The sequence below is a fragment of the Mesoplodon densirostris genome, chromosome 16, assembly GCF_025265405.1.
Source record: "Mesoplodon densirostris isolate mMesDen1 chromosome 16, mMesDen1 primary haplotype, whole genome shotgun sequence".
NCBI lineage: Eukaryota > Metazoa > Chordata > Mammalia > Artiodactyla > Ziphiidae > Mesoplodon > Mesoplodon densirostris.
Window position 1 is genome coordinate 41,070,636 of NC_082676.1, and position 14,178 is coordinate 41,084,813.

The 14,178-nt window shown below is 37.9% G+C and overlaps 1 protein-coding gene across 4 annotated transcripts in view; it reads left to right on the plus strand.

Annotated features, from left to right (window-relative positions):
* The window catches only part of AUTS2 (activator of transcription and developmental regulator AUTS2), a 1,143,092-nt gene that overhangs the window by 522,532 nt on the left and 606,382 nt on the right, over window positions 1-14,178 (plus strand). For all 4 annotated transcript variants that reach the window (XM_060078085.1, XM_060078086.1, XM_060078087.1 and 1 more), the window contains one exon: window positions 5,732-5,767. In XM_060078085.1, coding sequence (XP_059934068.1) covers window positions 5,732-5,767 — 36 coding nt within the window. The remainder of the gene's footprint in view (window positions 1-5,731; window positions 5,768-14,178) is intronic.

Here is a 14,178-nt window from a genome sequence, read left to right on the forward strand (position 1 = left end):
GCCAGTGTGGCTAGAGCAGAGTGCATGAGCACAGGAGCTGGTCACATAATATCTTCTAGCTCATGGTAAGCAGGCTAAGTACTGTATTAGTTTCCTGGGTGGCTGTTATGCATGACCACAAGCCAGGGAGCTTAAAACAACAGAAATCTATTATCTTGTAGTTTGTAAGGCTAGAAGTCCAACATTAAGGTGTCAACAGGGCCATGATTTCTCTGAAGTCTCCAGAGAGGAGTCTTTCCTGTCTTCTAGCTTCTGATGGCTTCTCACAATCCTTGGTGTTCCTTGGCATATAATGACATCACTTCGATGTGTGCTTCTCTTCACATGGGCTTCTACTCTATTTGTAGCTCTGTATGTCTTCTCCTCTTCTTATAAGGAGAGCAGTCATTGGATTTAGGGCCCACCTTAATCCAGTATGACCTCAACTTAATTACATCTGCAAAGTCCCTATTTCCAAACAAGGTCATTATATCAGTCAGGGTTCTCAAGTGAAACAGAGCCAAAAGGATGTATTGACATATACAGTTACGGAGACTGACAAGTCTCAAAATGTGTAGTCAGCAAGCTGGACTCCCAGGAGAGCTGATGGTTAGATCCAGTCTGAGTCCAAAAGTCTGAACAAACCCTAAAGACCAGAAGGATTGACACCCAGGAAAAGTCTGTGTTTCAGTTTGAGTCTAAAAGCAGGAAAAAACTGTTGTCCCAGCTTGAAGGCTGAGTCAGACAGAGGAATTCCCTCTTATTCTGAGTATGGTCGTCCCTTTTGTTCTATTAAACTGATTGGATGAGGCCCACCCTAGGGAGGGCTTTACTCAGCCTGTTGATTTAAATGTAAACTCATCCAAAAACACCCTCATGGTAACACCCAGAATAATGTTTGAGCAAATATCTGGGTACCCAGTGGCCTAGTCAAGCTGATGCATAAAATTAACCCTCACAATCACATTTTGAGGTTCCAAGCAGGCCTTATAATTTTAGGGGAACACTATTTAACCCACTATATAGGTTAGTATTTAAAAAGCCTCTCAAAGATGTTAGAAGGAATTGTTGTTAACAATTTTTACTTTAAAATGTTTACTTTTCCTTTTATGTGAAGAAATGCAGGTGAAAATGAGCACGAGGATGAAATTAGGGAAAGAAGTTGGAAGGCTGTTGAATATAGATGAGAGCTGATAACAGTTGGAAATGGGTTATAACAGAGGGTTGAAAGTTGAATTTGGAAGTGACCATGTCCATACCTGATGCTTTTTTCAAGTTGTGCCCCCACTTTTACTTCCACTAGTAGCTCATTTCTCCATTTAAATATATTTTGCATCTTTGTAAGTTATTAGTAATCTTATCTTCAAGGCACATTTCTTAGGATTAAGATTTTAGGTTCTTTTAATTGTCATTGTCTTCTAAACTACTACAGAAAGTAATTGAGCTTGTCTTGTGACCTTTGTAAGAAACATAGTTGGCCAAGTGATTCTTAGCATGATCCTTCTGCTTTTTACTCCCAAGAGAGAAAAGCATAACATGGAGGTGGATAGGCAGGGATGTCAGACACAAATGATGATTTGGAAGAATTTTAAATTATTCTATTTAAATTAGCCCTAGGGTCAGAGCATACATTTTCCTCTAGGGGTGGAATGCACATCCATCCCATACTTAGGGGGCCTTAATAGTAGCCATGGCCTCTTTGTGTAGATCTCTAATGAATGGAGTACATCTATTTTGGATGGATAATCAATTTTTGAAATCCCTTGTTGTAGGTGAGCTGTTAAAACAGAAATGTTAACTTCATGAGTTTAATGAGTAGCTTCAATGATGACTTAGTGACAGAGATGGATAGAGAGTCAGGTGGGGGGCAGTGAGAAGAGTAGAATGAGCATTTAATGAATATCCACTTGCAGACTTGAATGTTAGCAGCAACATTCTCCTTCCTGGAAAATGTCTTTCAACTGTGCATCCCATTACTATTCCTGCAGCCCATGTAGCTTGGAGATTGAGGCAGAGTGTGTTTGTAAGAAAGCTCTCCTTTGCCATGTAATGAGACTGAGGTGGGTAATTTGCAGAGACTGCTGGAGCAGTGGTCAAATCTGGAAAACAAAAACAAAAACAAAAACAACCCAGAATGAAAAGACCATGTTAAACAGGAGATAGCTTATAATGAGCCTGGAAATCACATATCAGACAGCCAGCTGGCTGGAATTTCTTCATGTTCTTGTCTTCTCATGCAAACTGCTAAATACATTCTCTTACTCTGTTTTCTCAGTCTCTCTATACCTCTCATTTCTACCTAATGCATTGAAAATATGAATGAATTGGCAACTCTACCACTTGAAGAAATAAGAATGAAGCCTTTTTCATTATTCAGCAGACACAGTTGCCTAAACATGTGGGCATATGGTATTATTTCAAATGCTTTTGAATCCAAGGATGGTTTTATTTATTGCATTTAAAAAAAATCTCCTTTTAGTTTTTCAACCCTCATTTTGACTCATAGCCTTTTTTAGATTCTATGGCCACTTTTGCTATATAGTTTGGACAGAGTATGCCTTCTCTCTCCAAGCAAGAAAAATGGAAGACCCTTCCTCTCATTATAAATTGGGGAAACACAGAAAGTTAAAATCAGCTTGATTCCATGAAATGGTTCAGTGGTCAGGGCATCACCACCTGTCTGCTTTCCTAAGCCTTTACCTCTTGGTGTCTGTCTCTTCTTCTATAACATGAGAAAACAGTAACAATCCCTAAATGCACATATGTAAGCAAATAGCTAACATAATACATTTCTAACAATAAAAAAGCGGTTTTAAAATATTTATTTAATTCTTGTAGCATAATCTGTTGTTGCCCATGGTTTAAGGTGTTCATGGATTTTGTGACTCGGAAAAATGTTAAAGCTATCAAATATTGCCAGCTATATTTAGATACAGACCTAGATTAGGTATATATGACCGAGACTCTTCTGGGCCTTTTGGATAGCAACGCCTCAGGGATGTGATATGTGTCCTGAGCTATCAGTGAAACCCTGACTCCTGCCTGTTGCTGGTCTCAGAACTTCTGTTATACCTTTGTATGAGGGTGGAGGTCCTGCTGGTGACCAGGAATAGTGTCCCACTAAATACAGGGCCATAACAGATTCTTGGGCTTACAGAACTGGACAAGGAGAAATCTCTTTATTTCAGAGATATTTCTGTTCAAATTCTCCAGTGATGATTAAAGGGAGTTGGCAACTGGCCAAGAAAAATGTGATGGGGAAGAGAGAGGGAAGGAAATGTCAATGCCGTGGACATTTGGCAAAGTAGATAAGAAGGGTTTTTCCACGAAGTTTTCTGCCAGGTCCGGAAATTGTAACTTGATGCCACAAATCTTTTTCTATTAAAAAAAAAAAAAAGGTGAGTCCAGTGGGTTGGCAAATGTGGGTAGCCTTTGACTCTAAGGTTCTTTATGCTTTCTAGCAAATGCTGAAACTCCAGCAGACCTTTAATGTACAGGAGGATCTAGTGTCTCTGTTCCTTCATGTGTGTCTGTGTTCGTGCATGTGTGTGTGTGTGGGGGGGTGTTATAAGGCAGGCTACTTAAATGCTTTGTTGCATTATGTTAATTCCTCGGCAGTGCAATCAAATTCATGTTGTAATTAAAGCTGTCAGTTGGAAGGCAAGCCAATCGCCACGAAAACACAGCATAACAAATGAAGTGAAATGATTCTGCGTGTAGCTATACAATGCTTCGCCAGGCATGAAATTAAATAAGTAATTTGATGTTGACATCAGAAATTGAAATGATACCCACTGTTCCCTCATTCAGTCAAACCTGCATAAACAATAGCCAGAACAAATATGCACAACAAAGCCGTCTTCTCCACCCAGCTCCCTGAGTAATGTACAATATATATGCAAAATGAGTATAACAGAGCTTCCCAAGACCAGAAGGATGTAATTTTCTTTGGTATACAATAAGATGATACGTATGTGGGGGCGGGGAGGTGGGTTTGAAGGGGTCCTTCTGCTTCTGGGATAAAATACATTTGCAGAGAGGGGGGAAAATACTGAAATTAGCAAACCCCATGCTCTCTCTCTGAGAAATTCATCCTGAAGTGAATTTACCTCCCTGGGGCATGACTCCAGGCTAGTGGAGATCTAACTTGGCTTTTGCCTTCCTCTGTTCCACGGAGGGGGGTAGGTGCCGAAAACAGGCGATGCTGTCACATGGCTCATCACTGCTGAGAAGCTGTCTCCATGACTACTGTGGATATCCCCACATACTGTTTATGGGATCAAGAATGAAACAGGATTTTTGAACATCAAGTCCAGTGACAGGATCACACATCTAACATTCTTTATTCCCCTGAGCCTGTCTGGAACACTGAGGGGAAGAAAGTTTTGCTTTGGGAGCTGCATTTAGGAGCATACTGTCCTTGTTTGATGCGGATGCTGTTTGTACTTACAGCACCATTATTTCCTTCTCAAAGCCAGTGTAAAATTAAGAATCACATCTACTGTATTTTTGGAGGTATTAAATTCACCTGAGCCCCACTCCCATACAATCCATTCATTCATTCATTTATTTATACATTAATTCAACAAATACTTATTAAATGCATCCTGTGTGCAAGGCATTGAGCTAAGCTCTGGGGAAGCCATGATGAGTCAAGCAGATGGTCCCTGCTACCTGTGGTTTGCAGAGTAGGGACAGGACATTTCGGTGGAACAGTTAGAGGTTACCTAAGTAACTGTTGCAGCACCATGGAAGTCTGGTCCCTCCGTGGAAGGTGTAACAGCCGACCCAAGCTAGACAGGGAGAGGCCTTGCTGGTACAAGGATGCTTAGCTGAGACCTGAGGGCTGCCTCAGTGTTCGCGTTCTTTTTGTTTCAAACTTATTTGGGGCCTCTCTTGTTCATAAAGAGGACACTAAAAATCAAAGAATTTGTAATGAGAGGTTTTAGGAAAAAAATAAACAAACATACAAAAACAGACAAGTTTAAAGCACAAACCAAGTTGTTTTTTGGGGGTCTCTTTCCACTAAGAAGTGATACTGCATGTACCTTTCAGCATCACTGTTCTTTAATTCCCTGTGTGTGAGAACTATGGAAGCCTAAATTGATCATTTTTGTGACTAAAACCTTTAGAAAAATGGTGCTTTTCACTACTTCCCTTTACCCACACATTCTTTGCATTTTAGTCTACTAATTATGTTTACAAAATGTCTCATTTTTGAAAAGAACTCTGTGTGTACTAACTGGTGCCTTGAGGGGATAAACTGGCAAGTAGGTCACACCCTGGAAAAGTCATCCAAACCCACTGGGCTTTTTATTTTCAAGTCAATCTGGGCTTTTTCCTCTTGCCTGCCCCTTTGCGGCCACAAAACTGAGTAGCTTGAGACCAGGGCATTGAATGTCAGCAAGTCAGGGAGGCAGGCTGATGCGTGTCTGTTTAGTCTCAGTGCAGGGCGAAATGCCATCATTAATTCATTACCCAGCTGCCTGTCAAATAAATTGGCAATTACATCCACCGCAGAATCTTGGAATTCAGTAAATAGCACGTTAGCATCTCTGAGTTGCTGAGAGATGTAAAGGGGAAAATTAAGCAACACGGTGTTTGTATCAGTAGCAGATGACAAGGGGCCGCGTATACAGGCTATGTGGTGTAGTGATGAAAAGCCTGCGAAGGACTGGTAATGAGCTGTGTGGATTGGAATGTGTTAAAAACCATTGCTGATTTTCCACTTTGTCTTTATGCTTTCTTGCAGAGTTCAGCTCCTTCCAGCTTGGGAACAGGCTACTTCGTAAGTTTATCTCATCTTCCACATGTGTGCCTCATATTGGCATTGATTTACTTGTATAATGTATGCTCATTAAGATGTGAAAAAAATTCAAGCAATTCCCTCTCAGTCCTAAAGAGCAGACTGATGTCCATCCTTTTACTAAGAGTTGTTTGACTTTTAAAATACATAAGCTGCTGGGCTCTAGGGATCACAGGTCAGTCTGTGATGTGGGCCTGGTTCCCAGCACCCAGAACATTTGCTCCTTACCTGGCAGTGTATGGGGGATACAGGGAAACGTGATTGCCTCGTGCCACCTTTCCTGCAAAATTGTGTTTTTAGTGAGAAGTGTCGTGTGGTGGACAGAAATCAATTTATGCATTGAGGTATATATTCATTTTAAGATCTCTTGAAGAACTTCCCCACATATACAATGAATTGCCATTTTTTAATTTTGATGAGAGATGGTGTTTTAATGGATGTTTTCCCTCACAGTCTGAGTAGGTGGCCTTTAGATTTTTTTTCTTCAATCATTAAACTCCTCATTTTATCAAATATAGATGTATTATTTCATTTCAAGACCTTATTTCTGTCCTTTGAGAAGGGTGTGGATGGTGACATACCTCAGGGCTTATCACAGTATTTCTCATTTATAAAGAAATTGTCACTTCATTTCTTTTATCTGTAGCTAAATTACCCTTCTTGGATTCAATAATACTTTTCAAGGTATAAATAAAAAAGAATTACAAAGAGATATTATTTACACAACAGGATAACATGACAGTGTAGACATTTGTTGCAGTATTTAAAGGAATTTAAAGGAATATGATTTATGTTCCGAATGACGAACACTGGTACTCTAATATCTGCTCAGCATTTTCTGAGAAAATAATGAAACCATGAAAATAAAGTAGAAAATAATTACTGATTCAGTTTTGTTGCCTTTAAATTTCTTCCCTCTAAAATGCTAATTACTCTGGTTTTCTTCTGCCCACACATTTGTCTCCATATATTTATGTTAAATTCATGAAAACAAGCATCATTTCATTGAATAATAAGTCTTTTCCAAGCTTGGAAGAAGTGGCATTTTCTAAATGTTGATTTTTTTTTTGTCTTAATCTATGATACGAGGAGAAAAAGGGTAAAGTTTTTTTTGGTACCTGCTTAATACAGTCAGCACACATCATTGCTCCTTATTATGGTTGAATATTCATGCTTACAGAAACAAGCAGGATGCTGAAACAGGATCCTGCTTCAGCAGTTGAAATAACAGAAGTATTCCCATCTGCCATCTCTTCACACCAGGCTGGATGTGGGTTGAGATGTTGGAAGTAAAATCTGGAGACTGCCAATGTTTATTCTCTATCCAAAAGCTAAATTCCCCCTCTTTGCTTTCTTCAGCAGAAGAAGGCCAATGCCACTGACTCAGCCTTTGATCACTTCTAGACTGAACATTCTAATATATATATATTTTAACTGTCCGTATGAGCACTCTGAAAGAAGAAAGTCACCTCTAGAAGCACTGAGAATTTTATTATGCTTTTGTTCACTTATTTTTCTCTCTAATTCCAGGAATGTTTATTTTAATTCTCTAATGATAGGTTCCTGTGAATAGAGTCTTTGCAATTATGAATCTCAAATAAATTTTACACTTACACAATTTTGGATGAGTATAAAAGCTTTTTTCTTATTTTGGAAAAATTATTCTTAATATTACTTTGCTTATATATAAAAAATCTGTAGTATTATTAGCTTACATGAAGAAGATACATACCAGATGTATGTTCAGCTCTCAACTATGACAAAAATGCTCTACTTAGAATGTGTTTCCAATAGTGAGATTATTATGTTATCAAAGTGCAAAATCCACTGATATTATTGCCAAGTCCTCATCAAAAAGTGTCTTCTGTTTCAATTTTCGTATCAACAATATTACATGTAATACTTAATTTCAGGTACTAACTTCAGCATTGGTGAGTTTCACACTTCTAAGTGGAAAATAGTATATTCACAACTTTTACTACTTTCAGGCCAACATATTCTTTGCACTGTGTTTTATGATCTATGATGTCATAATAACCTTTACTTAAGTCTGTGATGAGGGTTCAGCATCAGGTAAGTGGAATGGTGATATTTCGACTTTAATCCTCTTCAGCCTCTCTTTGAAGTGGGGACGGAGGCAAATCACCTGCAGAGTCAAAGAGCTATTAATGCAATTGAACCATAATGTGAATTCTGGTATAAGAAAACTGAAGGCACTCACCTCTTGAGTTTAACAACCTGGAACTGTTTTCTTAAATACTCTCCCTTGCCCCAACGTTACTCTAACTTCAGAATCTTCTTTCATTTAGACTGTATGCTCCTGTAGAGCTTTTAGTGAACTAAGGTAAAACGCTGATCATTGTGTGTGCTAATAAAATAGATGCCCACCTACCTATATGCACGTGCATGTGTATGTGTACACACACACACGTGTGTGTACCTTATCCACAGCCAGTATATTTTGCTTTCTTTCCGTTCTTTTCATTTATCAGTTGTGGTAAGTTAAAGGGTTTTAAGAAGAAACCTTTGTTTTTGATTTAGTTGTATTTGTTTATATCTCCTTGGTTTTGTGTTCCAAAGATGTCTGCTTAGGTCTGTCACTTTTCCAATCCATTTATAAGCTGAAGATTTGAGAAATGAGAACAGCAGCTAAAATCAGTATTTACATAAGCATATTGCAAAGAATTCTTAAAGTAGACAAAATAGAGAAGGATTGGAACAAACTTTTCACATTTTTGGGAGCTTTGAATAATGTGGGTGTTATATACACAGAGAGACACACATATATATTCATTACATACTCATGCCCAGCTCATATTCTAAATATAAATGGAAGTATAGACTAGTTGGAATCTATTTGCTTTTTTATTTTTTTGGCGAGAGTACCAAAACTTGCTGGAATGTGTAGGATTTTCTTTTTTTTTTTAAACATTGATGCAGTGAACACATTTTCTTTACTTTCTTCTTTTACATGTATTTGAAGTTTTATTATACATAGTATACGATTAAGAATTTAGAGACTGAATGATATGAAGACTACTGTGTGCCCTTGGGTGAATTATCTGATGTCTCTGAGTCTGTTTCCTCATCTTTATCTACCTAAGAGAGTTGTGATTATTAAATAAGATATTTAATGCATGCAAAGCAGCTCTCATTAATAGGAAATAATATGTATTCTCTTCTGTTATTCCCACTGTAGTGTGTGATGGAATAAACTTGGCCTCATTAAGTGGTTGTGCAATGTTGTGGTGGTAGAGGATTACCACTGGAAATTCATGGTAAAAAGTAAATGTTGTAATGTATAACTGTAGGATAGGAATATTTTATTCTCATTACATTCTTCTCGTAGCTTTCTCAGGAGCCTAGGATTTTGTTTGGTCAGCTGTATATCAGTTTACTCCATATAGAAACATAAAACAAATATGGAATTCCTTCTCTGTGATCCTCTATGATCATGATGAGGTTGGGATGAAATATTCTATAGGCTGTCCACATATTATGGTTGTTTAATTTCTCTTTTAAAGTTATTTGTTGATTTTCCCCCTTAGACTTGAGGCATTTAAAGACTGCTGATAGCTCTTGTGGTTGGGCTGGGAGGTTAAGAAAGACCTGTTCAACATATTCAAGTTTATGAGGTTGTGTCACATGCTTGCTGCTGTCTGTCACTAAAAAGTGGATGCCCTAGCCTACCCGAATAGAAGAGTAGAGTGAGAAGGCCAGTAAAAACATCTCATAGTTGCCAGAGGTCTGGTGTGTCATCACAGGAAAGATCCGGACTCACTCTTTACAAGCACTTTGACTCCATAAGCTGGTAGTTGGGACCTACCATTGGTGTAGCGATAAGTTACTTGTCAGGCTGAACTTGATCCCTGGTGTTGTTTTATTTAGGTGACAGGTCCTGCCTGCTTCTCTGGATAATTTTCAGCCTTCTTCCAGGTTTGAATTTAAGTGTCTTAGGCCCATAGTCTCAAAGAGCTTGGATCCTGCTTTTGGACACTCCAGTGATACAGAGCTTTTCCTTAATGGTTCTCAACTAGTATTTTTCATCCTCCTCATTTGACTCACATCTAGTAATATACACTCTTTATCAAGGAAACCAACCCACTTCTACTTAGTGATTTAAAAAAACTACCACATTATATAATAAAGGGGAATTTTGTAGTGGTACCCATCTTAAAATGGGATTTGTGTTATTACTGTTTTCCTGTGCTGTAGAATTACTTAAGAAACAATGTTGATAGTGCTGGTAATGGGCAGTAGGTGCAAAATATTGACCTGTGACTTCCCATTCAAAGTTATAAGGTCATAAAGGGATTAAATTCTTTGTCCTAAGCTTTTGACTATATAAACCCTTAAAATATTTTTTTTTTCTGTAAGTTTATGACTCTCAAAACTGATTGGTGGTATTTTGTATAACCATAGTTGCTTCTTTTTAAAATCTCAGAGCAGACTTTATTGTTAGGTAAGAGTCAAATGAGTTTCTTTAAAAAGATGAAACTTTCAAAAATATGTAATTGTTTATCTAATAAACTGAGCTTTTCTTTAAACAGACACTTCTGACATTTTGTCTTTCAGTAGGCATTAAGTGCCTTCTCTGGCAGGCACTGTTCTAGGTGTTGGGTTATAGAAGTAAAAAACTATGGCCCCCTTTGCAGGGAATTTAGTCTTCCCTAAACCCAGATCCTTTCCTTTGTGATGCTTTTAAACATTTTGACACATTGTACTTAAATGAGAGGTTTGGGGCTGTACAGAGACCTAACATTCTTAGACTTTATAATGTTTCTATGGGTTTTAACTTAAAAGTGCAAATATATCAACCTGGCCTTGACTGCAACCCCACCCAAAGTCATCTTACTTCCCACCTGCCAGTGCTTGCTAGTGATGCTGTGAGAGGGTTTTGTAACTCAAGTATTTATTCCTAACCTTTGAATGCTTATATTTAAGGTAAATAACACTGAGTATTTTAAAGATGTCACTCAAATAAGACTCCAGCATTTATATGTATTAGTAATTAACTCTGAGTAAATGAATTATTGGCCATTACTTATTTACTGACAAGTTTCCATTTTAATGGAAATTTAAAAAATCTGAATTTCATCAGGCATCTCCAGTTATTATAGGCGACTTTTAGACCCATTGGTAAAAACTGAGTTGGAAAACAGCTCACAGATGGAGAATTCAATTGATTTTAATTGTCAAGTATGTGTTAAATATATATTCTTAGTTCTCAAGATAAATAAGATGTAAGCTTGGCCCTCAAGTCTAGGTTATATAGTTGAATTTGATACAAAGCAAATTGATCAGTCCTATGAGAAATGTAAGTAGAACACTTGGAGGCATATATTAGGGTGAGTTAATTGTTGGAGGCATAAATTGTGCAGAACTTGATGGATACTTATATTTTCAACAGATAAAGAAAAGGTGGAACAAAGTTTGAGGCAGAGGGAGCAATAGGGAGAAAAGCACAGGGAAAGGAGTTGGGTGGGTAGGAAGGGAGACCTGAACTTAGCTTAGTGAACTGTTAAAAATGAGTCATCAAACCAAGGATTGATGATTGTGATGCTTCTTTTACTTGGAATAGGAATCCCAGGAAAGAAGAGATTCTATTTTAGAAACATAATGAGTTTGGAAGTTAGCATATGTAGTTAAAAATTTAATTATCTTCAATGATAGTTTAAAGACGTGGCCAAAATAACAAGAGAACAAAACATTGCCACCCAAATTTAAATTTATATTGAAACAATAATATCCTGTAAGAACTTCAGTATGTCCTGAAAATTCAGTCGTATGCCTATCACAAAATGTCTTTGAGATGTGGTTGTTGATGTAATTTCCCTAAGTGACCCCTAACAGTTACCCAGTGAATCACCTAAGTACGTTTGAAACAGCCTCAGAGGTTCCCTGTATCCAAAGTGAGCACAAGCTCACTAAAATGGTTAATTATGTAATATATAATATAAGAGTTTTACTGAATATTATTTTGATTATAATAATAGAACAAAAACTTTGTAACCTATCAGTCACCTTAAAATCGAGGACATTGCTAATGATTTTGAAGCTGTCTGTGTACTATGCAGAAGCATTTGGGCAAATGAAATCAGTTGTTCTTTCTAATGGTAGTTGCCACAGTTTTTAACTGTAACGTTTAAAATACTTCCCTGAACTATATTTGCCTCCTAGAAAGTAACAAAACTAGACTCTACACTTAAGTAGGTGTTTCGTTAAGATTAGGAACCACAGAATTAATCTTATTTACACTGGAGGGTTGATTTATATCTGGACTAAGTATCTGCATTCCGACAGATTCTTCCGTGTAAGGCACCAATAAACTCTAATTTCAAGGGACTTAGACTAAAAATATAATTTTATTTTCCATTTCCAGTTCTTACCTTTTTAAAATGTTTTTGATTGGTTGTTAACACTTTGATTTTGGGAATAGGATCTGTGAGCCATGAGCAACATACCCTGATTAAGTGAACATAAGTTAAATTTGGGTGAGCAGGCGTTTACTCGTTTGTAGAATCTGTACAGTGGGATGACTCTTCTAGCTCACCCTGTGGAAATTGTCTTCTGTCTCCACACCACTGTTAGCTTCTTCATGAAGTACAAGGGGATTGAGAAATTTGGTGAATAAAATAAACAGATGTGAAAGGATCAATTGGTGTCTCCAGCTGCTACCAATCCCCCAACACTCTCATTTTCTCAACATTTCTGTGAGGGGATAGGCTAAGTATTTTTAAACATTTTCTATCTATAGGAATCTTTGTTGTTGGCTGTTGCAAACTCTAATTAGGGAGGTAAGATGAAAACCCAGGGGCTCCTCATGGATATGGGATCTAGCCCTCTGCCTGGTCTCCCTGTCTTCTCCCCCCTCCTCTTTGGCCCCTCAGATTTGGAGAAAGTAAATCATTTTCCAAAACAAAAAATGATTTGAGGAAAAAAAAAAGATTTCACCAGCCACTGGACTAGATAATTGCTAAAGGGCCTTTGGTTCTAATAGTCCAAGATCCGTGATTCTATCTGCCTCACACCTAAATGTCTGCCACATGGGACCAGTCCTTTTGATAGGCTTTGCTACCTTTCTCCACTGTCCTTTGAGCCACAGGAGTGCAAGGCCATAGTCCCTTTACTGCTTAATGAACACTGCTCTTAGTGTCAACGTTGAAAAGTTTCCAGATTTTGATTGCATGACCAAGTCTGCCTTTTTTTTTTTTTTGAAATTAACAATAATGAACAATGTTTTATATTTGCATTATTCAGTTATGTTAGCACATAGAAATAGGCTATAAACTTATTCTGTCCTATAGCTAGTATATCCCTACTGTCATAGAGATGATGCAGTAAAGGCTTAAGCAAAGTGCATTGACAGATTCAGAGGGAACGTACAGGTCACTGTCATGGAATTCAGAAAGTAACTTTATTTATTCCCCTACACTGGCTTTAAGGGCAGTTGTCTTATCCTTGTTGGAGATTTCCAAATTACAGAAATGTTGAATTAGTTGGTATGAGCTGTATAAACTGAGCCATGGGCCATGTCAAACCCCAAGGTTTTCTCTGACTACCCACCCAACCTTTATTTTGATAGATTTAGCTGGTCTAGAGTTTTTTGGACTATCAATCAGAATATTTCAGATCAAAGGACTCATTCCTTTGCTTAACTGCTTTAAAAAATATTTTTCCTGAAATTGTAAATTAAATGCCTCCCAGTCCATTGCATAAGAAACTTAGAGCTTGGTGAAATACCAAGAGTATCATTTGAAAAGAGGTTAAAAAACACAACTGGGGCTTGTTAAAAAGGAAAAGTGCTACTTTAACTCCAAGTGTCACATTTTCCTATAGTTAGCTCTAGCAGTAAACAAGAGTTATTGGAAGCTTAGATAGTTTGAGACACTTTACTTTTCTCCCAGTACTTCAGAAGCCAAACATTTAAGACGCATTTTGCTTGTGTAAAAATGTTTATCCATTTAAAACACAATGTCATTTTAACCAAAGCACCCGGGTGACAAGTGGTTTAGATATAGTGCAGTTAATAAACTGTCAGGTCCTGTACGCATATACTTGAAAGGACCAACACAGTTACCCAAGGATTGGCATTATAAATCACTGTTGGGACTTCCCTGGTGGCGCAGTGGTTAAGAATCTGCCTGCCAATGCAGGGGACATGGGTTCAAGCTGTGGTCCGGGAAGATCCCACATGCCGTGGAGCAACTAAGCCCGTGTGCCACAACTACTGAAGGCTGCGTGCCTAGAGCCCATGCTCCGCAACAAGAGAAGCCACCGCAATGAGAAGCCTGTGCACCACAATGAAGAGTAGCCCCCGCTCGCTGCAACTAGAGAAAGCCCGTATGCAGCAACGAAGACCCAACGCAGCCAAAAACAAATAAATAAATAAA